This window comes from Bubalus bubalis, chromosome 1, assembly GCF_019923935.1.
Source record: "Bubalus bubalis isolate 160015118507 breed Murrah chromosome 1, NDDB_SH_1, whole genome shotgun sequence".
Classification (NCBI taxonomy): Eukaryota; Metazoa; Chordata; class Mammalia; order Artiodactyla; family Bovidae; genus Bubalus; species Bubalus bubalis.
The window spans coordinates 103754221-103781522 of record NC_059157.1 but is presented as its reverse complement, the minus strand read 5'-3'; the positions used below and the strand labels follow the sequence as shown (position 1 = coordinate 103781522).

At 39.8% G+C, this 27302-nt stretch overlaps 2 protein-coding genes and 2 long non-coding RNA genes across 12 annotated transcripts in view; 2 read left to right on the top strand and 2 right to left on the bottom strand.

Moving 5' to 3' along the window:
- The window catches only part of NAA50 (N-alpha-acetyltransferase 50, NatE catalytic subunit), a 32223-nt gene extending 26350 nt beyond the window's left edge, over positions 1–5873 (top strand). The window contains exons 1-5 of one of the 3 annotated variants that reach the window (XM_006076359.4): positions 982–989; positions 1114–1250; positions 1671–1790; positions 2093–2159; positions 2856–5873. In XM_006076359.4, coding sequence (XP_006076421.1) covers positions 982–989; positions 1114–1250; positions 1671–1790; positions 2093–2159; positions 2856–3033 — 510 coding nt within the window. In that variant the 3' untranslated portion in view covers positions 3034–5873. Of the gene's footprint in view, positions 1–981; positions 990–1113; positions 1251–1670; positions 1791–2092; positions 2160–2855 lie in introns of those variants that run through there. The other 2 variants (XM_006076358.4, XM_025284267.3) reach the window with 2 other exon arrangements.
- Positions 5874–6183: 310 nt separating this feature from the next.
- On the bottom strand, positions 6184–7939 carry LOC112584611. Its single transcript, XR_003108922.3, has 2 exons — positions 6792–7939; positions 6184–6511 (listed from the first exon to the last, which is right to left on the bottom strand). It is a non-coding gene; the product is annotated as an uncharacterized LOC112584611 (long non-coding RNA).
- Positions 7940–8439: 500 nt separating this feature from the next.
- On the bottom strand, positions 8440–15127 carry LOC102396662. Of its 4 annotated transcripts, none has more exons than XR_003108915.3 (4): positions 14711–15127; positions 14397–14475; positions 10065–10228; positions 8440–8612 (listed from the first exon to the last, which is right to left on the bottom strand). It is a non-coding gene; the product is annotated as an uncharacterized LOC102396662 (long non-coding RNA). The 4 variants fall into 4 exon arrangements; XR_006550709.2 differs by having other exon boundaries at positions 14874–15126; XR_006550708.2 differs by lacking the exon at positions 14397–14475 and having other exon boundaries at positions 10002–10228; positions 14874–15125.
- A 295-nt stretch (positions 15128–15422) lies between these two features.
- USF3 (upstream transcription factor family member 3) overlaps positions 15423–27302 on the top strand; it is a 47428-nt gene continuing 35548 nt past the window's right edge. For all 4 annotated transcript variants that reach the window (XM_025284237.3, XM_044941929.2, XM_025284234.3 and 1 more), the window contains exon 1: positions 15423–15718. The gene's annotated coding sequence lies outside the window, so the exon portion shown is untranslated. The remainder of the gene's footprint in view (positions 15719–27302) is intronic.

The window sequence follows — 27302 nt, the reverse complement described above, 5'->3', positions numbered from 1 at the left end:
TCGATCCCTGGGTTGGGAAAATCCCCTGGAGAATGGAATGGCTACCCACTCCAGTATTCTGGCCTGGAGAATTCCATGGACTGTATAGTCCATGGGGGTCTCAAAGAGTTGGACAAGATTGTGTGACTTTCACTTTCATTATGGGCAAAACAACTTTATTACTGTGAGTCCCAAAATTTTTATTAGTCTTTTTCCCATGGAACCAGTTGTTAAGTATAGTTTCTTAGCAGTGCTACTGTTTTTGATAAGTAGGGTTTTTTGTGTGTTTTGTGTTTTTGATAAGTAGTTTTCAAGCTGGGGTTTGTTTTGGTTGGTTGGTTTTGTTTTGCTTTCAAAATGTAGATTCCTGTGTTGCATTTCCAGAGATTCTGCTTCTGAAGGTGTGTGTGTGTGTGGTGGGAGTTGGTGGGGATTGGGTGGGGGTGAGGCTCGTGGTGGGAGTGGGTGGTTCCTGTAATCTGCATTTGATTACCACCCCATGTGTGGTCCCTGTGTCAAGTGAATAGAATACCCATGATTTTTGCATGTTTTGATTATTTTCTTAGAGTAAATTCCTACAGTGGGGTTGCTTTGATGAAGGTGTTCTTTTTAGGCTTCTCAATACATAGTGCTAGATTGTCTTCCAGAGATATTGTGGAAGACACAATATCTATTTACGTACTAACATCCCTGCCAGCAGAATATAAAAATCTTGCTACCTGCCAGCAGAATATAAAAATCTTGCTACCCCTTTGCCAATTAGGTATCATAAATCTTTTTTGATCAGTCATAAGTATCTTTAAATTTCTCTGAAAATGTTGGCGTTTATGTAGATTATTATTCCGGCCTTCTTAGTAATTGTTGTGTATTGCATTTGTCTCTAAATGTATACACAATTGTGTATACATGAAAATGAAATGAAAGCTAGGAGTTGGAATCTGGATGCAATGACAGGCAAAATCTACTTATAAATGGTGATGTTCATAGGAATATGAGGTTGCTATGAAAGGGTCGAATTTGTCAGTCATGTTAAAAAGACTTGGTACCCTTTTAATTTAATTTAATTTAATTTAATGTCCATCATAACAAACGAAGCTTATTATATTTTATTGAGTACATTTTGGTTTGTTCCAGTAGCCGGATCGAGCTGGGAGATGTGACACCACACAATATTAAACAGCTGAAGAGATTAAACCAGGTCATCTTTCCAGTCAGCTACAATGACAAGTTCTACAAGGATGTGTTGGAGGTTGGCGAACTAGCAAAACTTGGTAGGATGTGCTTTTTCTTCTTCTTTTCATTTGTTTGTTCATGTTCTTGACACCTTGGTTTTAATTAGAGCAAAGAAAAGAGATAACTAATTTAATCTCATTGTTTTACAAGTGAGGAAGTGGGGGCAGTCCAGGTTCTGAGGCAAATCAAGATAAATACTTGAATTTTAGAAGGAGATGCTAAATATTTTTTCTTATTTAGACTGTGTCTGTGTTTCCAATATTTAGCTTTACTCAAAAGGGGTCTTAAATTCTTAAGGAGGTTTAGGATATTTTTGAGGCTATTGATACTTAAGAGTAGCTGATAAAAATGTAATTAATTCTGATAGCAGCAATTTAACTGCTGTCTAAGGGAAGGGAAGAGTCAGTAAAATATGTTGCTGTGTCTGCTAAATCTTGTGTCTCTGTTTTCTGTGGCAGCCTACTTCAATGATATCGCAGTGGGCGCAGTGTGCTGTAGGGTGGATCATTCACAGAATCAGAAGCGACTTTACATCATGACACTAGGCTGTCTGGCGCCATACCGAAGGCTAGGAATTGGTAACAATTCTAATTTTTGTATTCTTCTTCAAAGACGCTTATTAACATAATTCAGTTGCAAGCCCTGTATAGATTTGTTACTAATAACCCTTTTCCTTTTTCTGTTTTCCTTCTTACTGGAAGGGTATAAGATTGCTTTTCTGCTAGAAGTTTTAAACATAGTAGGTAGTGTAGAGAGAACAAAATTTTGGAAAATCAGACTGCCTGATGTTTACCTCAAATTCCTTTAGGACTCAAAAAGATGTTTAATTTAAAGATTGATTTTTATGAGATTACTTATTTGTTGTTTGTCTCGTTAATAGGAACTAAAATGTTAAATCATGTCTTAAACATCTGTGAAAAAGATGGCACTTTTGACAACATCTATCTGTAAGTAAAGTCGTCCTTAATGATCGTATCTAAAGAATTTAATAAATTGGCAATAGAAATCTTTACTAGAAAAATTTAAATCTGGTCACTTACTGTCTTTTGGAAATACCATGGAAGTATTAACAATAGTTATGAAGTTTGTTTTGTTTTAATAATAGATAAGGAACCTTTGATAAAACATTCTTGCTTTATTACTTTGGGGTGGGAGTTCCTAAGTCACAGATGTGAAGCCCAGATTAAGTCTTCAGAATGTAAGAAATGAATAACAGAAATATTACTTTTATCATGTCATTTTGAGTTTTGTTCAGGGCTTTCAGTGACACGCTGTTTATTAGTAGAATTTAATAATCAAAATCAGAGGGTACTTAGCTGATTTGTACTTGAATCTTACGAGTAAGGCGAAGATGGCAACTTTGGCTTCTTGTATTTTCATTGAAGCTTAGTTGGTTTACAGTAGTATTGTGCCAGCCTCTGCTGACAGCAGAGTGACTCAGTTACACACTTATATTTTTTTTTAATATTCTTTTCCATTATGGTTTATCATAGGATATTGGATATAGCTTCCAATATGGATTCTTTTATAATACAGATATTAAGATTATTCTCATTTTCAACCAATTTGAAGCTATCTGTGGAGGATACATAAAAGCTGATGAAATCTTCATTTCTTTTTTCTGATATCCTTTTACATCTCAGGCATGTCCAGATCAGCAATGAGTCTGCAATTGACTTCTACAGAAAGTTTGGCTTTGAGATTATTGAGACAAAGAAGAACTACTATAAGAGGATAGAGCCCGCAGATGCTCACGTGCTGCAGAAAAACCTCAAAGTCCCTTCTGGCCAGAACGCAGATGTGCAAAAGACAGACAACTGAACAAATTACAGATGAACTTTCTTGCACTTGCTTGTCGCCAAATAAAAGAGAGGCCCATTGATTCCCCTCCCCCCCTTTCTTTTAAAACTTTCCCCCTTCCTTGTTCTTACTTTTCCTCCTTTCAAAACTTGCTTCCCTTTCCTCTAAAAGTTTTAAACTTTTAAGGACTTATTAATCATGTTTGGATTGTTTTAGTTTTCTTATTTTTGTGAGGTGGTTTGATTGGAGGAAGGAGAAGGTATAGATCGGTTTAGTTTCACAGTTAAGATATATATGGTCCCAAAAATTTGAGTGTCAATTTCCATTTTTTTTTTAATGTCCTGCTTTCACATTGAAGGGCAGAGCCTACAAAATATTGTATATTTCAAAGGACAAAAAGAAGCAGCAGCAATATCTTGTTCTCTAACTCTTAGACAAGTTTAGTGTGTTTGTGGTACTTTGGGTTTTTAAAGATTTTGTGGGATACTAATCCCTATACATTGCCTTCACTCCACCTTTTGTCCTTCTGAGTATTATCTCAGGAGTTGGGCCATTGTTATCCTTGTAAGAAATACTAAGCTTATTTTGTTCTGTTAAGCAGTTATTTCTTCCTTCCTTGCTGGTGGCTGAAGGTGGGTGGGACAGTTTGAATCAGTAGTATTAGACTTTGGTCTCAGTATGTGAGTTAAACTGCTTTTTGCTAATGAGTGGGCTGGTGCTTAGCAGGTTTGTTTTTCCTGCTGTTGATTGTTACTAGTGGCATTATCTTTTAGCATATGGGCTGGTGAGATTCATTTTTTTTTTTAATATCCCAGCTAGAGATATGGCCTTGAACTGACCTAAAGAGGATTGTTGTGATCTGCTTTTTTTTCCTGTTGTTTTTCTTCAGTAAACACACAGTAGTTGGTCAGACCTTAAATATGGAATTGATGTCCTTTATAGGTCAGTACCATTAAATAAACCTGAAGTAGGTATTGTCTCCTGGACATACAAAAATATACCTAAACGGAAGCTTAGATGGATTTGTGGCACAATAAATGCATTTAATGTCAGCTAACGCAGACTGTTAGAAGTGTGGCCCCTGAGCATTTGATTTTAGAGGAAAGAATATCTAGACAGTATTTTTGAGAATAACATAGCTGTGCTATTGCTTATCTGTTGGAGAACATCCCAGATTTGCTTACATTCTGTGCCTATGATACGGAGTTTAAGGATTTGGGGGAGGGGGAATTGTTAAACACATTGCTTCTGTTCTTGGGAAAAGTAGAAGTCTAGAAGTGTTAATAACGTGAATGTCACTGTGACCTCCTGTACCAACAGGACTGGTTTATGCCAGATCATTTTCTGGCAGTTAGGGAGTGGCTTTGACTGGTCAGTAACTTTCTGTAAGATAGAAGACCTCTAAAATTTTCAGGCTTTCCTCCATAATTCCATCTCCAATATTTAAAATTTTCTACATTGCCAATACCAGTGGCCTAAGAAATGTTTTCATTAGACTTAAAACAATGCACAGAGCTTGAATTTTCTGTCATTGGACTTTAAAAAGAAGGTTGATTGATAACATCTATCCTCTTGTGTGAATTCTGGCATAAAAGTTTCATCTCTTCAAATACTTTGAATGACAAAATTATTTTACACAATGTTTATGCACATCTTATAATCTTAAGTTCTTATTTGAGAATGTGAAAATGCAAGGTACAATAGACTTCAACCGTCTTAGTTGAGTGCCAAGAATAATATAGGAAAGGAAGATAGTTGATGAGTGAGTTCATAGAGTTCTAATCTTAAGATAGTAAAAATGTAGAAAGACCTTGCTGATTTCTTGGGTATCAGTTTCTTAAGCAGTCCAAATCTAAGCTTAGAAGAAAAGTTTAGCATTGAGCACCTTTACCTTCATGGATAAGCTTCACCTTGCTCTTGCCAAGAGAAGAATGCTTGAGTTACAGAAGGCAAGATTAGTTTGAAGAATTCAGTCTTTTTGTAAACTTCAGATGTCAAAATAGATTTTGATATATAAATGAGTTTTGTGAGATGACACTGCCTCTATTTCTATAACCATTTCACCTGGACTATCTAATCAGTCCTATGAATGTATCCCTAAATGTGGTTAATGAAAACCGAATAGCTGCCTCATGACAATTAAGTACATATTATTTATGGAGGAAAAAATATTAAAATTTTGAATTGAGTGTGTAGGCTCCCTATCATTTTAGTGTTTTCTTTCTCCACACTAGTCACTGACTTTAACCTAAATTGTGTTTGTAAAACGTGAATTGTCCTACATCAGACTTACATGAAATAATTCCATCCATTTATGGAGGAGGATGTAGAAGAGGTAGAAGCTAGGTACACTTTCATGTGCCTAGAAGTCAGTAAAGACTGAAATAATGTCCCATGTTGAGTTGGTTATTTTGAAATACGATAATTATCATTGAGGTAAAATAATTCTATTAACTAGAAGATCACAAGATGTACCCATCGTATTTTTGGGGGAAGATAGTTTTTTTCTGTGGGGCAAATAGGTAAAATTATATGGTAATTACATTTAGGTTCTAAAGAAAAGAATCTGCAGAGAAATCTATGCAATATATAATTTGTCCAGATTAGTTTTCATTTGGGGAAAGAAGTTCTGAAATATCCCCAAAGCAGTTTACTTGTCAATTCAGAGTCCTCCAAAAATAGAACTGACTATTGGGAAACCGTGGAATGTGGGGTGGAAAAGAAAAGCTCCCTCAGTTTTTTGGAGGGAATAACTTTAAAAATACTTAAATAGCTAAGTTTACTTGGTGCGGTTAAGATTTAAACTTGTTGATTTTAACATTGCTGTTACATCTGAAATAAACTTATGTGATGTTCTGGTAGAAATCTGTGATGTCTGGTAAATGTCAAAAAAAAATGTAAATGCATTGTGTTGAATTCTGAGATCAGCAGCTATATGTAGTCATTGCTTACTCTTCCCCATACTGTTTTATGTACTTTTACGTTTCTTTAAGATCTAACTTTAATTAAAACAGGCCAAATGTAATCAAGGCCTCCTAATTCAGACCTTTTGGAACTTGATAGAAACACTATTCAGTATCTGCAGTTCAGTCCCAATGAGAGAAAAAAGTAAGATCCAAAGGGCTGTCTTACTGCTGCTATATTTTGAATGCAATTGTTAAAAAACACTAGACACTTTAGGCTGTGATTTAATTAGCAGTGTTCATCGACTAGCAATAACTTATATTCAGATTTTTTTCTTAAAAAATGTGGCTTCAAACAATGAACATGCATCATCACCCACAGTTTCTGAGTCAGGAATCCAAGGGCAGCTTAGTTGGACGATTCTGGCTTAAGGTCTCGTCGGGTTACAGTACTGTCATCGAGGCCTGGAGAAGCTACTTTGGAGATGGCTGACTCACGTGGCTGTTGGAGGGATTCAGTTCCTTACTATGTGGGTGTCTCCGCAGCACCTCCTGAATGACAGCTGGCAGCGGACTTGGCCCCAGAGCGAGTGATCCTGGAGAGTAAGCAGAAGCCATACTCTTACATGATTCTAACTTCTCTAGCTGTATAATTTGAACATTCCTGGGAAATTGAGTACTGTGATGATGAGTGGAAGTGGTGAGCCTTTAAGAACTTTTCAGATATAATAAGCCATATAGAAGAGAGTCCTGACTTGGACTTCTCTACAATGCCATGCTATATATAGGAATTTAGTCCTAGTTCTAGATACAACCAAGTAACATAGCCATATAGAGAAAGGCTTGAGTCAGATTCTTAAATGTAGGTGTAGTTACCTTGATGGGACATGGAGAAACGTGAAGGCTGGGGCAGAAGTGCTCAACCTTTTCAGTTCTCTAAAGCAGTTTGATAAAAATCTAAAATCAATCATTGGGAGCATAAAGTTAATATGAATCAATGACTACCTAGAATTTAAATCTCAAAGACATATAGCCTGTTTTATATTAATTTCTGATGAAGCTTAAACCCAGCATTTGGGAAAATAGTCTATTGGGTGGGGATATTTGGTGTTAGTGAACTTTGAATTAGATATTCCTGATAAGCTGAAAACTTCCACATACCTGAACTTTATCCAAGTTTTTAATTGCTATTACTGTCTTCAAAAACTCAAGACATCCTTTTTAAAGGAATCTAAGTATAAATTAATTCTCCCCTTCCCTAAGTATAAATTAATTGTCCCCTTCCCTGGCAGCTCAGATCTTAAAGCATCTGCGTGCAAAGCAGGACACCCAGGTTTCATCCCTGGGTTGGGAAGATCCCCTGGAGAAGGAAGTGGCAACCCACTCCAGTATTCTTGCCTGAAGAAATCCATGGACAGGAGCCTGGTGGCTATAGTCTGTGGGGTTGCAAAGAGTTGGATACGACCGAGCAACTAGCACTTCCAATTTCAATTATAATTTAAATCACATTACATTAAATGGCTGTAGTGTCAAGAAAATGACTAATGTTTTTGTTTCCTTGACCAAACTTCTGAGCCCATTTAGTTCATCTTTTAGAAACCATATTGGCAATATCAAAAATTCTCTGTAAAGATTTGAACAATCTTGAATCCTGTTTGTCACTAGTAATCCATATACTAAAATGAAATAAAACTATTGTACTAAAAATAGGTACCACAAGTAAAACTGCTTATGCAGGTGAAATTTGAATACACAACTTGAAATAATTAGTATTCAGAAGAGTAGAATCTGGTAAAATGAGAACTTTATTATAGCAACCTAAAAGCTGCTATAAAACTTTCATGACTTTCTCCTTAACCCTCTTCCATTGTGAGAAAGTTAGCTGCCTTTCATTGATGTCAGTTCAGTCGCTCAGTTGTGTCTGACTCTTTGCAACGCCATGGACTGCAGCACACCAGGCCTCCCTGTCCATCATCAAATCCCGGAGTTTACTTGGTGATGTCATCCAACCATCTTATCTTCTGTCGTCCCTTTCTCCTCCTGTCCCTTTCTCAATCTTCCCAGCATCAGGGTCTTTTCCAATGAGTCAGTTCTTTGCATCAGGTGGCCAAAGTATTGGAGTTTTGGCCTCAATATTAGTCCTTCCAATGAATATTCAGGACTGATTTCCTTTAGGATGGACTGGTTGGCTCTCCTTGCAGTCCAAGGGACTCTCAAGAGTCTTCTCTAACACCATAGTTCAAAAGCATCAGTTCTTTGGCACTCAGCTTTATGGTCCAACTCTCACATCCATATGTGACTACTGGAAAAACCATAGCCTTGACTAGATGAACCTTTGTTGGCAAAGTAATGTCTCTGCTTTTTAATATGCTGTCTAGGTTGGTAATAACTTTTCTTCCAAGGAGTAAGCATCTTTTAATTTCATGGCTGCAGTCACCATCTGCAGTGATTTTAGAGCCCCAAAAGATAAAGTCTGCCACTGTTTCTCCACCTATTTGCCATGAAGTGATGGGACCGGATGCCATGATCTTCGTTTTCTGAATATTGAGCTTTAAGTCAACTTTTTCTCTCTCCTCTTTCACTGTCATCAAGAGGCTCTTTAGTTCCTCTTTGCTTTCTGCCATAAGGGTGTCATCTGCATATCTGAGGTAGCTCCTTGGACAAATTTAGAGCATGGTTCCTGGATTATTGCCAGTCCTTAAAATTATAAAAAAAAAAAAAAAAAATTCTTGTAACTTAAAAGGCTTATTACAGAGGCATGGTCAAAGAATGTATCCCCAATGTCTGAGGCCCTGACAGTACCACAGTGGAAAAGATAGGCATGGCCCTGCCTTGGTGATCTTAATAGCCCGAGTTATCTCAACAGTATTTCAATACAGAACCAACTAAGTTTAATAAAAGTGAGACACAAGTATTAGAAACATACTATCAGCACTTGTCAACTAGATAATGAAATATTAACCCATTCACAGTTATCATAAAGGAGGGAGATTAATTTAGTGAAAGTTATATTTTATATAAAATATGAAGGTCCCATGAAGCTTACTGTATAGGGCCTTCCCTGGTGGTCCAGTGGTTAATTCAGTGGGCATGGGCTCACTAAACACAAGTGAACCAGAAGAGATGGAAAAGACAAGGTAAACACTAATAAAAGCAACATTGGAGTGGCTAATATCAAAGATTTTGGAACAAAATATATTTCTAGGGGTAAAGAGGGATATTTATGATAAAGGAGTCTACCAAGAGAACAGAGTCTTCAATGAATATGAATCTAATAACAACTTCAGAATACATGAAGAAAAAAACACGCAGAACAGACAAGTTCACAACCAAAATTGGTGATTTGGGGGACTTCCCTGGTGGTCAAGTAGCTAAGACTCCAAGCTCCCACTGCAGGGGACCTGGGTTTAATCTATCCCACATTCCACAACTAAGACCCAGTACAGCCAAATATTTTTAAAAAAATTTTTTTTTGGTGATTTTGAACTATTGGTAAATGATATGACAGAGAATATTATAAAGAGGATCTATACTGTGCAAACTAGGTCCTTTAACCTACACCAGAACATAACAAGAAATAAGTATGGAAAACCTGCCCCGCCCCCCACCAGTATTTGGAAATTAAACATTCTTCTAAATAACTTGTGTCTAAAAAAGGAATTGCAAGAAAAGTTAGAAAAAGGAAAATGAAAATATGTCAATGCTGTAGGATTAAAATGCTTAAAAGATAATTCATAGCATTAAATGTGTATATGAGTTCTTGTTTGCCATTATAGTTGATTTACAATACTTTGTTAGTTTCGGGTACATGACAAAGTGTGTGTATATAAATATATATATTATTTTAGGTTGTTGCAAGATATTGAATATAATTCCCTGTGCTATATGGTAAATCCTTGTTGTTTGTATATGAGATCTTGAATCAAAGATCTAAGCTTTTACCTTAAGAAACTAGAAAAAGAAGACCCAATTAAAGTAAGTTGAAGGAAGGAAATAAAAAAGGGCAGAAACCCATAAAATTGAAAACAGTAGGAGAATTAAAATGAAAAGCTACTTCTTTGAAAAAATAAAATTGATAGAGCTCACCAAACTGGGTGAAAAACTGGATGCTTTATACTTCAGCTTGTGAAGAAGACAAGGATGACTCACCACTTCTGTATAGTACTGCTCTGAAAGCCCTTGCCAATCCAATGATGGTCCATTGATTAAGACTTCTGTGCTGCCAGTGGAGAGAATGTGGGTTTGATCCCTGGTTGGGAAGCTAAGATCCCACATGCCCTATGGGGCAGCCAAAATATAAAAACTGAATAAGCCTGCAATTTGGATAGAAAGAAAATTGTCATTATTTGTAGTTAATACAAAGTAGAAAGTGCTAATTATTAATAAAAATATTAGGACTAATAAGGAGTGTAACAGGTCCACAGGATACAAATATCCATTGTATTTCCAGCTAATAAAATTAGAAATTTAAGTTCATAAATAACATTTACAATAGCATAAATATATGAGATATTTGGAGACAAGTTTAGCAAAATATATGCAAGACCTGTATACAGAAAGCTATAAAATACCCTCAGAAAAATTTAAAAGACCCAAATAAATGGAGAGAGAATACATTCATCCAAATATTAAGTTACAATTTCTCTCCAAATTGAACTATAAATCCCACTCAGGATTTTAGCAAGCTTTTTCTACCCCTTAACTTGACAAGCTTAAGTCTATATGAAAATGCAAATGACCTAGAATAGTTAAATTTTTAAGAACAAGACAATTGGAGGACTTACACTACCTGACTTCAAGACTTATAAAGCTGCAGTGATTAGAACAGTCTGGTATTGGTGTCAAGATCAACAAATAAATCAATGGAACACAATAGAGTTGAGAAATAACCACACATAAGTTGATTTTGCCCAAGATTCAAAGACAACCAAGTGGAGGAAGGATGGTCTTTACAATTGGTGCTTGAAAAATTGGGATTCCTTGATGTAAAAATATAATCCATATTCTTCATACAAAAGGATTTTTTATCATACTTCTGAATATACAACAATTAAAGTCTGCTGTAGACCTAAATATAAAACATGAAACTGTAAAACTACTAGAAGAAAAATAGAAAAATCTGTGTGAACTTGTGTTAGTCAAAGACTTCTTAGATATGACCCCATAAGCATGATTCAGGCATAATTGATAGACTGGATTTTAAGAACAACTATTTGAAAAACAGAGTTAAAAGAATGAAAAGACAATCCAGAACTGGGAGAATATATTGTATATCACATATCTGATAAAAGATATGTGTCCAGAATCCAGAACTCTTAAAACTCAATAAATAACAACCCAATAAAAATGGGCTTCACAAAAGATATATAAATGGTTATTAAATATATGAAAAATGCTCAATATCATTAGTTATTATGGAAATGCAAATTAAGGTCACAATGAAATACTACCTATTTTAATAATTAAAATTTTTAAAGATTTATTAAGTGTTGATATGGTACATTTCAGATCCCCAAATTGTACTAGTGAAAATATAAATTAGTACAGCTTTGGGAAATTATTTGGCAGGTTTTTTTTTTAAGGTACACTTAGCATCTAACTTGGCCATTCCACTGGATATTTACCCAGTTATTACCCAAGGAAAATGAAAGCAAATGTCCATATAAAGATTTGCCCACAACTGTTCTAGCATCTTTATTTGTAATAGTCAAAAACTGCAAACAATCCAACTGTCCACCAACATAAATATACATGATATATCCATATAATGGAATACTACTTAGCAACAAAAGTTAATGGATTATTGATACACAGAATGAGGTGGATTAATCTCCCCCTACCTATGCTGAATGAAAGAAGACACAGACAAAATTGAATATAAACAAAGATTCCATTTATATAAAATTCTAGAAAATGAAAAGAATGTATAGTGACAGCAGATCAGTGGTTGCCTGGAGAACAGGAGGAGGGCAAGTGAATAAAGGGAAATGAAGGAGACAGGGCAGGACATATATGTTCAGTTTTGATTGTGGAGATGGTTTCACAGCTGCTTGCAAATGTCAAATCTGTCACGTTGTACATTTCAAACGTTCAGTTTATTGAAGATCAATCATACCTCAAGAAGGCAATTTTGTTTGTTGCTTTTAAGGTACAGAATAGGTGAGAATATCTGCACAACATTTATCTGAGAATGTTTATCCAGAACGTAAAAAACCTTTTACAACTCAATAATAAGACAGCGTTAGTGTTAGAGGCTCAGTCGTGTCCGATTCTTTGCGACGCAATGGATGGAATTCTTCAGGCAAGAATACTGGAGTGGGTTGCCATTGCCTTCTCCAGGAGATCTTCCCCACCCAGGAATCAAACCTGCGTCTCCGGTGTCTCCTGCATTGCTGGTGGATTCTTCACTGTCTGAGCCACCCACATCCTGCTTTTAAAATGGGCTAAAGAATTGAACATTTTACCAAAGATGATGTGCATATGTCCAATTAACATAGAACATATGCTCAACACCAGTAGTAATAACAGAAGTGCAAGTTAAAATCATGAGAGACTACCTCATACTCACTGTGTGGGCTAGAATGAAAAAGGCTGACTATATCAAGGGTTGGCGATGAGGAGGAGTACCTGGAATCCGCCTATATTTCTGTTGACAATGAGAAATACTACGACCGTTTTGGAAAACAATGGACGGTTCGCGTATACCGTTGCCATTCATTTCTGAAAGCTTCTTAAAAGAAAATGCCAGCTTGGAGCCTCTCCCGCCGCCCGCATCTGGAGCGGGGGTGGGGGTGGGGCGCAGCGGGAGCTCCCCAAGGGTCGGGCATCCTGGGATATAGGGTGCCCAGAGGTTGGAGAGAGGAGGGATGCGCGCAAGCCCCCCACCCCCCGACCCCGTTCTCGTGCCCCGCCCCGCCACCCGGTTCTCGTGCCCCACCAAGCTCTGCACTCAACGGTCCCCCATAAGTAGGCACAGTCTGCGCAGTCCCCTACTCGGGGAGCAGGGAGGGGTTCAGTGCAGAACTCAGAGACGCCCCTCTCCCTGCGGATGTCGGCGCCCCTCTCTAGTCATTCATCCCCAGGAACAGGAAAAAAAAGGGATGTCAGGAAATAAAACTGGGGATACAAGCAAGGGGCTTGTGAAGGATCTTAAGTATGTGGGTGAAAATCAGATTTACTTGAGCCCTGTAAACAATGGACTTGGCCTGGAGGCAAAGGGATCAGTTTCACTTGACCACCATATTTTATTATCAGTATAGGGGGCTTCCCTTGTGGCTCAGCTAGTAAAGAATCCGCCTGAAATGCGGGAGACCTGGGTTTGATCCCTGGGTTGGGAAGATCCTCTGGAGAAGGGAAGGCCTATCCACTCCAGTATTCTGGCCTGGAGAATTCCATGGACTGTATAGTCCATGAGGTCCCAAAGAGTGGGACAGGACTGAGCAACTTAAAAAACAAAAACAAAAAAAAACGGCACTATAAGCACACGGCAGCTAGCCTGAAATAGGACTGGTGCCATTATTTGATGTCATCCTCTCATATGTAGAGCAATAAACCAATGCTGAATTGGCAAAGTCAACGAAAAGATCTATGATTGGGATTTGGGTTTCAGTCAGGATTAAATTAAAAAGCAAACATTTAGAACTTTTTGTTGTTGTGTTACTTTTTAAATTTTTTTGAAGCATAGCTAATTTACAATGTTTCAGGTGTACAGCAAAGTGATTTGGGTTCTTTTCCACTATAGGTTATTACAAGATATTGAATATAGCTCCCTGTGGTATACAGTAGGTCCTTATTGTTTATTTTATTTGTAGCAGTTTGTATCTCTTAATCTCAAATTCCCAATTTATCCCTCTCCCCACATTTTATAAAACAGAAATTTCTCTTAACACTTCTACATTGTGCCAGAAAGGTATTCATGTGTATTCCAATGGTGATCCAAAGAAACTCTTAACGTCTGTTTTCCGAACAAACAAAACTATTTGTTACTTTACTTTAGACTCGATGCATTGTATTTTCTTAGAAAATCATACATACCCTAGAGATTATATTTATTACTGGAATAATTTTTAAACAGAATACATTATATTCTGATCACAATGGAAATTATTTCCTACGGCTGGACATACTAACTAATGCTAAACAATTTCATGGAGGTGCTCTATTAGCATTACTATTAGGCTCTGAATCCTAGGGTCGTTCTTATCTGCAGCTTTGATTTGGGTGTGCTAAATGTATTCAGAGGCTAACTAGAAATTCATATGCTGAGATGCAAAAGTTAAAGAAAATTTCCAGACTGTTCACAGTGCCATAGTTTAGAAATAACACTAAAAGCCTTGTATTCGTTTCATCATAGCTTTTAAACTGCTGGTGCGGTTACTTTTTAACTTTACACCTTTTCCCAACACAAGTTCAGCTTCCTCTGTACACAGGCTCAAGTAATTCCCACCATGCCATGCCCCGTGTGCACCTTCTGGAAGTTACCTGGTCTAGTCCCCGGACGTCTAAGATCCGGGACATTTCCAAACCTGGAGGTGGAAGCGCTCCACTAGGTGGAGGACACCTGTTTCAGAAGAGGAGGGGTTATGAAATAGGAAGTGAAGCCAGGAAAAGGGAGTTGTGACCACGGTTCCAGGGCCCCAAATTCCCATCTTGGAATTAGCAGACCCTGGTCTCTATGCTATCACCCACGGCTCTGTACCTTCCAGATCTAGGTATCTAGGAACCCAAGCCTTAAGTTCCAAATCCATCCCCCAGTGCCACATACTCGCTTCCTCTAATTAGGAGCCCCCCAGGACCTTTCTTAACCCGGTCATCTCCAGATCGCAGGAAACCGCCTTTGGGGCAAATGAAAAATGATAGATGATCGCAGCCAACAAATTCGAGCAGCGTCAGGTCGGCAATGGTCTTCCAGTGAAATGGCACCCGGAGACGTCTGCATTCTTTTTTATTCTTCCTCACCTTCTATTACAGAGCTTCATCCCGCCTTCCTGCCCTCTAGGATAAGAGGATCTCTCTAATCGTTCTTGAAAGCCTTCCGTGTGCTCTTTCTTTCTAGTTTTTCCACTTTCAAACTCCTACAAAAGACGTGTAAAAGCAGAACAGAGAACAGGATACAAAGAAGTTTCTTCAAACACCTCTTTTGCTAGGTTCTCAAGGCGTCCCCTTTAAGGAACCAGGCCCACCTCTTTCCCATTCATCTACTGGCTTTCGGTCCTGCCCATCACTCTACCTTTAAGAATATTTCCTGTTCCTTCAACTCAACTTGCACACCTCCGCACCCACCCCCGGCCCTCCTCATTGGGCCACCCGAGGCCCGTTCACGCTATGGTTTTCCCTCCACCTTCTCCCGCCCCCTAGATAGCGCAACGGCGTCTCGGGCTCTGATTGGCTATCACTGCGCCTCTCCGGGTTAGAATTGGTGAGCTCAGTAGCAGGGGCGGGACCGCGGGGCACCCAGGGTAGGCTGTTCGCTAGCCGAGCGGCGGCCGCGGGAGGGGCGGGGAGGGCCGGGGAGGGGCGGGGGGAGGGGGGCTGGGAAAGTTGAGGCCGCGCTGCCGCCGGGTCTCCGGCCTTGAGGGCTCGGGCTCGCAGTGGCGGCGGTGGCCGCTAGAAGAGGCGGCGGGGGCGGGGGGAGAGGAGGGCCTGGGCCCGCGCTCCCCCAGCCCCAGAGAAGCAGGCGGCGGCCGCGGACGGAGAGATTGGCCCGGGCGGTCGGACACCCCTGCGGAACCCGCTTGGGATCATGACCCAGGCTGGGGTCGCCGCTGCCGCCGCCGCCGCGGCCGAGACCACGCAGCCCGCGGGTGAGTGACTGAGGGAGGGGGCCGCTGACAGCCTGGGCGCGGGGCGGGGGCCGGGGCTGCGGGGGCGGCTCCGGGGGGCGGCTCCGGGCTCTGCTCCACCCACCCCTTCCCAGCTCCCGGAGGCTAGGGCTGCGCAGAGTGTGTCTTCTTCCTGGGGACCCCTGCTTGCGGAACCTGGGGGCCGCGAGCACGGAAGGCGCGCGCACCCCTCTTTTGCCCGACCTCTCGGCGCCCCTTCTGGCGACCTCTGGTGCCAGGCCCGTGGGGGGCTAGCGCTGCGCCCCGGCCCCCAGATGCGCGCGGGGCGAGAAGGGCTCCACGCTGCCCCGGGTGCATAAAGAACTGGGCATCCAGGTTCACACCGGATGGCCTTTGCCCGCCTCCTTCACCTTTTTCTGTCTCCTTCATTCCCTCTTCTTTCCTTGCCTTCCGAATTTCCTTCGGACCCAGTGGTCAGACTCATGTGACTTGCTTTTTAACTCTCACTTCTATGTAGTAGAGTTAGGCTTGCAGGTCTTTTTAGAAGCCTTTCTTTTCCGTTCTGAATTGGAGCGGTTCTCCCAAACTCACGCCCCCTCCCCCCCCCCCCCTCCGCCTCCCTGTTACATTGGAGTATGATCCTTCGGATTTATTAACTATAAACCTAAACATAAACCTATATGTATGATCCCAGCTATAGACTTTAAACTTCCTTTCTCATGCAATTTTTACTGCCAATAGTAGATATATTGACCTAACACCACACTAGACAATTGTGGTTAACTTAAGTTTGCGTAAAAAAGGACAGTTGCTTACTTATTAACAAAGTACAGATTTCTTGAATAAACATTTCTGTGAGTAACATGGATTCTGAAGCATATTTGTACCTTTGCTTTTTCTTAAAAAAACCAAGCAAGCGAAAAAGCAAACCTGCTTTTTGAAGGATCAACAGGCTGGCACACACTCTAATCACCTTGACTTTTTCCTCCTACACAGCACACATATTTAATATAGTACAGAGTAGCTATATGGGATACATTTATTGTTTCTCCTTTTTTTATGAAGTACTTTAAAAGTATTTGTTACAAAATAAGCAAAATACCTTGTAATCATTGCACTTCTGAAACCAGGAAAAGTACCTGGTCTCAGGAACAGTGTAAAGAAGAACTTACTCTCATATTTTGCTCTAATCTAAGCAGTGTGAGTTTTTTTATACACAGGTATTACATTCTCTATATATTTAAACGTTTTATAAAATCCAGACAAGCCTGCAGCCTAGAACATTCCTTAGTATAAAAGCACCCCATTGTAGCGATTTAAGGGCAGCATAGGATTGAAATAATTACTTAAAATTCTTTTTTTTTTTTTTTTTTTTAATGTTCCGCGTGTATGTGGGATCCTAGTTCCCCAACCCCAACCAGGGGTCAGACTCATGCCCCTTGCATTGGATGTGTGGAGTCAACCACTGGACCGCCAGGGAAGTCCCTGGAATAATTACTTTCTAAGTTAGTTGTCTGTGGGACAACGTGGAAATAAAATTCTAAAGTTACCAATTGTGCAGTCAGTGAAACAGTCAGGTAAGAGAAATTAATGGGCTATTTTCAGAGTTTAGCATTGTCAACAAGAGAAAAGAAGCTCTAAGAAAACAGAATGTTTAACTCATTAGATAAGCTTCAACAGGCAGTCAGCTCAAAACTGTAGCTTATAAACAGGGACTGAATCAAACTTGGGTCTTTTTTTTTTTTTTTTTTTAAGATTTATTTATTTATTTTATTTTTTAGCTGTGGTGGGTCTTCATTGCGCACAGACTTACTCTAGTTGTGGCTAGTGGGGGGCTACTCTTTGCTGGGGTGCCTGGGCTTCTCATTGTGGTGGCTTCTCTTGTTGCAGAGCGTGGGCTCTGGGGTGCATGAACTTCCATAGCTGTGGTGCATTGGCTTAGTTCCTCCGAGGCGTGTGGAGTCTTCCCAGACCAGAGATCAAACCTATGTTCCCTGTACTGGCAGGTGGATTCTTAACCCCTGGACCACCAGGGAAGCTTCCAACTTGGGTCTTAACCATATCTGTCATGCCTTACCTTTCTACCCTCTGACCCAGTGGTTCTCAGTCTGGACTGTATAGTAGAATCATTTTATGTGCTTTTACATTTTAATACCCAGGCTGCTTGTGTCAGAGATTCTCTTACTTTTGATATGGGATGAACCTCAGCCATAGGTGTAGTCTTTAAAGCGCCCCAGGTGTTTCCATTTAGCATTAAGTGTTGAGAACAACTATGTGTCTAAAAAATGTCCAATCTAATAAACTTGTGTTGTAGGCTCTTCTAAATCAGGCCTGCAACTCACATGTCCAGCTTTCCCCCCGCTGCTTCCCAACATGAGCCTCCTCGTGGTCCCACACATCAGCAGTTCAGATCCTGGCTTTTGTTAGTGATGTTGATCTTTCTCAGCATAGGGATACCCTCCTGAGCTCCCTCTCCAGTGACCATAGTTCTGACTCTACTTTAATGAAGGTTTTCCTGGACAGCCCTCTCTAATTCTTTAGTGATTGGCTCCCTTTGAACTTTTCAGCCACATATTGTTTAAGAGACTCCCTTTATGCTTATATCATCTGGTAGTTTAACGTCTTTTGTGTTTGTGTTTCATTATTCTTAAACTTGATGGCAAGGAGTGTTTTATTGTTTGCTCTTCTACAGCAGTTTGCTTTGAGTCAGATTGATTTGCTTTGAAACCTCCCCAACACTGCTTGCGGCCGTAGTTTCAGGTTTGATTCCATTCTGAATGTTTCTGTGTTGGTACCTTCCTCACACCTTAATTCACATCAGAATTCATGTATGTCAGTTTCTTCCATGTCTTTTCCTGACTTCTTCAGTAAGTTGATTATTTTCTCTTCTGTGGTCCCAATAACAGCTTGTACTTATTTCTCTGTTAACACCAATCACATTGCCCCTGAGTATGTGTTTATCCACCTTCTCTATGAGCCTGCTACCCCTGGAGCATCCACATTGAGGGCTCCAGGAGGTATAATTCACGCTGTATTCTTGCATACCATTGCAACATGGTGGAGATAGAACCCCACCAACATAGCAACTGTGTTCTCTCATCTTTGTACTTTTGGGACCTAAAGTAGCACTAATTATTAGTAGGCATTCAAAAAATGTTCGTTAAATGAGTAAATGACTATTGTGTTATATATTATGTGAAGATAGCCATATGCATCTTTAGCATAGGTTGATTTGGCTTTAATTGATTTCACCATTAAATATTCTTTATGTCCTATACTACTATTATGGATTTGTTAAGGGTTAATGGAATTTAAGTAATTGTGGTTATGATGGATCCCTTAAACATGTAATCTTCCTTCCAATATGTGTGGAGATATATACCTTGAGTCTTTGAACTCTGGAAGTTGACTCTTGTTATCCATAAAATATTTGTGTAATGCTAAAAGAAAAGCTGTTAACTGTCCGATTAGATAATTTTTCTTTTTCTCATTAAGTTTTCCATATGGGTACAATTGCACTACTTTAGAAGGCCAGATCTTTTAATTAGATCAGTAGGGGATGATAAGTTGTTCCTATTAATGTGCTAATACTGGGTTTTTAATTCAGTTCATGAAGTATTTATTGAGTGTTTACCATGTGCCCAATACTCTTAGGTATTAAAGAGAATATAAAAGTAGTAAATGGTCTGGACTCAGCTCTTAAGAAGTTTTTAGACTTATTGGGAGGATTGGGGAACATCATATCAAATAAGGGACTGAACACAATATTCATTAGCTAATTTAAAATATGTACTCAAAATTGATGTTGCAGTGATGAATACCATGGAAAATTAAGAGAAAGACCAGATATTCTTTCAGTCGACATTTATCACCCCCATACTGAGTACTAATTGTTAAGGATACAAATGTAGAAGCTTTGGTTTCTACCATTTAGAAGTTTATAATCTACTGGGAATACCCAATAAAAATATAGAGTGTATTTCCTCTTAACACTTTGTGGAGTGACAGGTACAAAGGCATGGAAATGAGAGAGGGCTTTTCTTGATTAAGGAGCTGCAAGTAGATTGTTGTGGTGGAAAAGTGGTATTTAAAGGGCATGGACTTTGGGGTCAGACACGTGTAGTTTGCAAACTTTTATTCCTGAGAGATCTGAGCCCTCACAGACCTTGTCTGTATAATGTGGCAGTAGCGTGGTAACTTCGCTGCTAGCATTAGTGAAAAGAGGTACCCCCAGGTTCAGTCAGTTCCCACCTATGCTCCTTGTGACTTCCCTTTTGTCTATTAGCTGGCTGCATGAGGAGCCTCAGACAGTCTTCCCTCCAAATTAATGAAGCCATTATTGGGTCCCTTGGCAAAAACATTCTCCCTTTAGCTACTATAATTTCTTGAACAGCAGATATCCATAGTGAAGGGGACAGGGAGAAGAAATTTGTAGTGTAACCATGAGAAAGTGAAAGTGAAGTCGCTCAGTCGTGTCCGACTCTTTGCGACCCCGTGGACTGTAGCCCATCAGGCTCCTCCGTCCATGGGATTCTCCAGGCAAGAATACTGGAGTGGGTTGCCATTTCATTCTCCAGGGGATCTTCCTGACCCAGGGATTGAACCCATCTCCTGCATTACAGGCAGACGCTTTTAACCTATGAGCCACCAGGGAAGCCTGTAACCATGAGAGGTACCACTTCTACCTCTACTTCAGTTGCAGGATAAATTTCTGTTTGGTTGTGAGCAACAGAAATTGCTTCTGGCTAACTTAAGTGGAAAAGGGGGATTTATGGATAGATACTGGGTAAGCACACAGAAGTGGAAGGAAAGTCAAATAATGAAGCCTTGGGAAGACCAGAGAAAGCAGCTTCTAGGATCACATGGGCCTATGGGGCTAACTCAGCCTCAGCTAGTTTCCCTCCTTGCACTCCTATTGGTCAGCCCCATACCCATCCCAGGGGTGAACCCACTTTTAATAGTCATATCAGATCTCAGGAGCGAGACAGAGAAGCTCTCCAAAGGACAAGTGAGGTGGTATTGCCAGAAGGCCCCAAACAAGACATTGCCTACAGAGTTCATAGGATTTGGCCATGTGGAGGTCTTGATGTGTGAGCTTGATGTAAACAGTTTTTGGAATAAAAGCCAGATAACAGGGAGTTGAAGAGCAAATAGCAAGTGAGGAAGAAGGGACCCTGAGTATAAACTACTTGTTCAAGTAGCCTGATGGTGAGGAGGGAGAAAAGAATAGGAATACCTAGAATCTATGGCAAGGTCAGAAAGATACAAAAGAATTTTAAAAACTTTTAAATGGGAAAGAATGAATGTATTTTAATGTTAAAGCACTAGTAAAGAAGGAGAGATTAATAATATATGAAAGATAAGATATATTTTTGCAACAAGATTGCTAAGAAGTGGGAGTGATAGAGTCCAGAATAAAGGTAGAAGGTGAAATGTTAGCTGGAAATATTAGGGAAGGTTTTATAGAAGAAGACAGATTTCACTGGGCTTTAAAGAGTTAATCCGGTTTGGATAAGCAGAGTAAAACGGAGAGGTTATGCCAGTGGGAAAATAGTATAAACTTAGCAAAAAGTAAACTAACTGGTAAGGAGCACCGGGGAGAACCTGTGTGAAGTGAGGAGGAGGGAAGAGTTGATGACGTGATCAGCTGTATAACCCTGCTCCTCTCTGTGTTGTACTAGGAGATGTGGATGAGCCAGCCTGGCCAGAAAAGACGGCAGTGTGAAGTAGGGTCAGGAAAGGCAGGACCCAAGAGGTTGGATTTGATGCAGTAGGTATGGGGAAATGGTACTGTCGACTCTGGAGCAGGAGAGGCACATGATGGGTTGCAGTGCAACAGAGACACTGGAGTATAAAACCACTGAAGGATAGGGAAAGACTGGGAACAAAAGACCGTTAAGTCCCAGACCTGTGTAAAACGGAGACTACTCTACGGCGGTAACAAACATTAGGAGATGAACATTGTGAAACAAATTGATAGGATTCAGTGAGAAGATCTGAAGGTCATTTTGGGGTTTAAAGCAGGTTAAAATTTTGGTGGTGTTGATAAAATGGAGATTGGAAGTAGTTCTCTTAAGAGGCAAGGCCATTTTGACATGTTGCAAACAGACTCTGGTTTATTGCTTCGAAATAAATTGTTCTGAAGAGTGTTTTGCCTAACCAAAGATTTGGAATAAGAAGATCAGAATTGAAATGTTAGCTGTACTATAAAAACATAGCAGCTTTTATACAGAAAGAAATTGAAACTTTGTAGGGAAAAAGCAAATAGGAAAAAACATTCATCCTTGGAAGTCAAAATGAGAGAAAGACAGGATTCATGTTAGAGAAAGATGATGCATAATTGGAGAGAGGAAGACAGTGTAGGAGAGAGAATTTCAAGCAAAAGGAGAGATCAACAACCTCATATCCTGCACAGAGGAGAAGGCCTCTGGCTTGTTGAAAAATAGTCCCTGACTGCTAAGAAAGTAATTTTGATGGGCAGGAATAGTCAGAAGGCATACCACCATGGAGTTTAGAAGAGATTGGCCAGTGAAAGAAAGCTGAGTAGTTTCATAGAAATAGGAGGAGAGAAACAGAATGATAAATAGAAAAAGCAGTAATTGCTTGTTTAATATGAAGAAGCAAGAGAGAAATGGTTAAGGAGGGAATATAGTACTAAAGTTGAGCTATTTCAAATCCTGGAAGATGATGCCGTGAAAGTGCTGCACTCAATATGCCAGCAAATTTGGAAAACTCAGCAGTGGCCACAGGACTGGAAAAGGTCAGTTTTCATTCCAATCCCAAAGAAAGGCAATGACAAAGAATGCTCAAACTACCGCACAATTGCACTCATCTCACATGCTAGTAAAGTAATGCTCAAAATTCTCCAAGCCAGGCTTCAGCAATATGTGAACTGTGAACTTCCAGATGTTCAAGCTAGTTTTAGAAAAGGCAGAGGAACCAGAGATCAAATTGCCAACATCTGCTGGATCATGGAAAAAGCAAGAGACTTCCAGAAAAACATCTATTTCTGCTTTATTGACTATGCCAAAGCCTTTGACTGTGTGGATCACAAGAAACTGTGGAAAATTCTTCAAGAGATGGGAATACCAGACCACCTGACCTGCCTCTTGAGAAACCTATATGCAGGTCAAGAAGCAACAGTTAGAACTGGACATGGAACAACAGACTGGTTCCAAATAGGAAAAGGAGTATGTCAAGGCTGTATATTGTCACCCTGCTTATTTAACTTCTGTGCAGAGTACATCATGAGAAATGCTGGGCTGGAAGAAGCACAAGCTGGAATCAAGATTGCTGGGAGAAATATCAATAACCTCAGATATGCAGATGACACCACCCTTATGGCAGAAAGTGAAGAGGAACTAAAAAGCCTCTTGATGAAGGTGAAAGTGGAGAGTGCAAAAGTTGGCTTAAAGCTCAACATTCAGAAAACAAAGATCATGGCATCTGGTCTCATCACTTCATGGAAAATAGATGGGAAAACAGTGGAAACAGTGTCAGACTTTATTTTTCTGGGCTCCAAAATCACTGCAGATGGTGACTCCAGCCATGAAATTAAAAGACGCTTACTCCTTGGAAGGAAAGTTATGACCAACCTAGATAGCATCTTCAAAAGCAGAGACATTACTTTGCCAACAAAGGTCCGTGTCGTCAAGGCTATAGTTTTTCCAGTGGTTATGTATGGATGTGAGAGTTGGACTGTGAAGAAAGCTGAGCACTGAAGAATTGATGCTTTTGAACTGTGGTGTTGGAGAAGACTCTGGAGAGTCCCTTGGACTGCAAGGAGATCCAACCAGTCCATTCTGAAGGGGATCAGTTCTGGGTGTTCTTTGGAAGGAATGATGCTAAAGCTGAAACTCCAATACTTTGGCCACCTCATGAGAAGAGTTGACTCATTGGAAAAGACTCTGATGCTGGGAGGGATTGGGGGCAGGAGGAGAAGGGGACGACAGAGGATGAGATGGCTGGATGGCATCACCGACTTGATGGATATGAGTTTGAGTGAACTCTGGGAGTTGGTGATGGACAGGGAGGCCTGGCGTGCTGCAACTCATGGGGTTGCAAAGAGTCGGACATGACTGAGCGACTGAACTGAACTCAACTGAACTGAAGCGATAGTACTAAAGAGGAAAGAGTATAGAATCTCTCTCCACAGATGATGGAGTTAGCTTTAGGATGCTCTGGTAAGCTGAATGGACAGATGTGTAGATTGAGGTCTGTTACGATAAATGTAGGATCTAGTTAAGGAACTTGAACCAGATGACCTTTATCTTCCCAGTGAATTAGGGGGAAAATGGAAGAAAGGCAATTAAGGTGTCTTGATCTCTTGCTATGTACCAGATTACTTTGCTTGATCCATCCCGTGTGTTATCATGTAAACTCTTAACAGTTCTTTGAGGGGTTTGTGATAACCTGCTAGTTTTAAATTGAGGGTGCTAAGACTTCAATGAATACTAATTTTTACATATTTAAATTTTTATTTATTTGGCTTCACTGGATCATAGTTGTGGCATGTGATATCTTTAGTTGCAGCATACCAACTCTTAGTTGTGGCTTGTGGGATCCAGTTCCCTGACCAGGGATCGAACCGTGGCCCCCTGCATTGGGATCATGGACCACCAGGGAAGTCTTAAATTTTTCTCTCTTTTTTTTTTTTTTTTGGCTGCACTACAAGGCACATGGGGTCTTTGTTACCCCACCAGGGATCCAACCTGTGCCCCTGCAGTGGAAGGACGAAGTCTTAACCGCTGGACCAAGGAAGTCCCTTGAATACTTATTTTTAAAACCAAATAGCTAGTGAATGTCAACTTTGAGATATGATCCTTGGTCTGATAGCAAAGGGTAGTCTCATTACCCTGTACCATTCATTCATTAATGTGAGGTGAAAAGTATCAGGGTCTTGAGAGCATCTGTGTTACTGACTACAGTGGCTGTGTCTCAGAAGCATTTGAGGGGCTTTAAAAAGTTCCTGTACTTTACCCCTGTCACTCATTCCTTTATCAGCTTACTCCTTGATTATCCACTATATTAATCAGCGTTCTCCAGAGAAACAATAGGATATATGTCACAAGATGAGTCTGGAGCATCATACAGTGCCAAAAAATAGGGAAATACTACAAAGCAGGAGAGGAGGAAGGGGAAGGGCATGGAAAAAGAACACTGGAAAAAAAAAAAGAACACTGGAGTGCCCAATGGCCAAAGTTTGAACAGTTTGACCAACAAAATAGCTATAGCATTAAATTTTGACCCAAAGAATAAAATAAATATCCTGAGTTCATAACGGTACAAGTAAATGATTGAATAAACAATTGAGAGAGAGGAGAGAAATCTCCTTCATAGAAGAATTCTGAAAAACGTGTATTTAGATATGTCTTCTCCAAGAGATAGAGATTTATTCCCCTCTCTTTGAGTGCAGACTTGACTTAGTAGTATTCACTTTCATAGAGACCAGGAAGGGAAATATAGTAGCATTACTGTAACTACTTGAATAGTGTTAACAAGAAATTTGAGGAGGACAATTGGTGGGGATGACTACTACTTTTACAACTTAAATTCTTCAGAATAATTTGAGTAGTCTAATATAAGGATGTTTTATTGTATAATGAAAAAAAAATCTAGTTAAGTAGCACCAAGAATAAGAAAAATGGGAGAATGAGAACACATTCTTATTAGTGTTGAAAAGCTGGGAAAGGTGTCATCTAAGGATCAGAAACATTGAGGACTTTATGAAAAATGAAAAGCACATAGGAGCAGTTTCATGATAAAAGCATACAGCATTGAAAAGTCTGCAAACCAGTATAGACTTGAAGGGGGAAAAGCTAGAAAAGTGAGTTTCCCAATACAATTCTGGAAAACTCCGAAGCTTAGAGACAGAAAAGTTGAGGTTGGTTGTCTTAGCCCATGTTGGTTGTTTTAACAACATACCGTAGACTGGATGACTTACAAACAACAGAAACATTTCTCACAGTGTTGGAGGCTGGGAGTCCAGATCACGGTGCCAACATGGTTGGATTCTGGTGAAGGCCTTTTTCCGGGTTGCAGACTGCCTTCTTGCTGCAGCCTCACAAGGTGGAAGGGGCAAGCGAGTTCTCTGGGCCTTCTTTCATAAGGGCACCAGTCTCATTCATGAGGGCTCTGCCCTCATGACTTAATCATCTTCTAAAGGTCGCACCTCTTAATGACATCACCTTAGGGATTAGGAGGTCAACATATGAGTTGGGGTGGGGGGATGCAAATATTCAGATGATAATAGCGGTCAAAAGGTAATTAATTACTAGATTTTGTAACTGTATTAGGACTAATTAGAATAGCTAATAACAATGTTTACTTCTGGGCTAACCTACTAGAACTTATTTATATAAATTAGTGTGTCCCCATTGGGCTTGAGAGCCAGAGAGAGAATCAGGGTTATATCTCAGAGAACTTCTAATTGCCACTGTGAAATGTGGGGCTCCTCTCTTCACAAGTTACCCACCTAGCTGCTCCCCTCCATCTCTGCATGACACTCTTGACAGGCAGAACTCTCATTATCAGCATACATGTTTATGTTGCAGAGAAGAGTGATATTCACACGTATTAAAGCAGTGGTTCTAAGAGGTGGATGACCATTAAAATCATCTAGGTCATTTTTTTAATTTAAAGGTGGTTTCTACAGTGCATCCAGAGCTGAGAACCACTTTGCTGGGGAAACCAACTTTAGCAATCAGTTCAGTTAACTGAGACTCACTAAATACTTAAGGAAAATCAAGAGGGTGAAAGAGGGACACCAAACTGAACAAACAGAGGAATTGATTTTGGGGGAAACAAATTGAACATAATAGATAATATTTGTTATTTTAAAATGTCCTCAAAGATTTTAGGGAATACAGTTTCCATAAAATAGCAATGGGGTGCTATTAAAGAGAAATAAGAACAAGAAAGTTTTTGGAAGTTGAAAACATATTTTCTGTGATAAAAAAATTTAATAGCACATTGAACAGCAGCATGGTTGTAATAGATTGAATGAATTAATGAACTGGAAGATGAGACCTAAGGAATTCTTCTGAAATATGGTACAGAAGAACAAAGAAGAAAATTTTAAGTTGTTAGACATGAAATACATATCTAGAAGCAGAACTAATACCTTAAGCTAAAGTTCTGCACAATTTCAGTTAAGTCTTTGTCAGAGGGAAGATGGTGGACATTTGGTGGGTAAGAATTAATGTCACAACTTTTGTATTGATAGAAGAGACTATAGATACTGTTCTTTAATACGAAGAAAATATATTTAAATTCAGTACTAGTATATCTTAAGTTATCGATATGTGATTCCTCTGCTGTTGGCTTTATTCTCTAAGCTTTGCTTTTCTTTGTGTGTTAATTTCATCCTCAGACTGGCTTCCCTCTTTTGGAAGATGTCTGCAAGTGCAGTATTTGGAATCACATCCTTTTTCTTTATAGTGGAAGGAGTGAGAGTATAACTTCATCAAAGGAAAGTCCTGAGCTTTGCTTTGATTGGATCAGTTGGAGACCATTCGAGTCAGAAAAAAAAAAGATTTGCCAAGACCTGCCAAGGCCTACTGCTGAAGTGCAATGACTGGGCTGGGGAGGGGTACATACTTCAGTG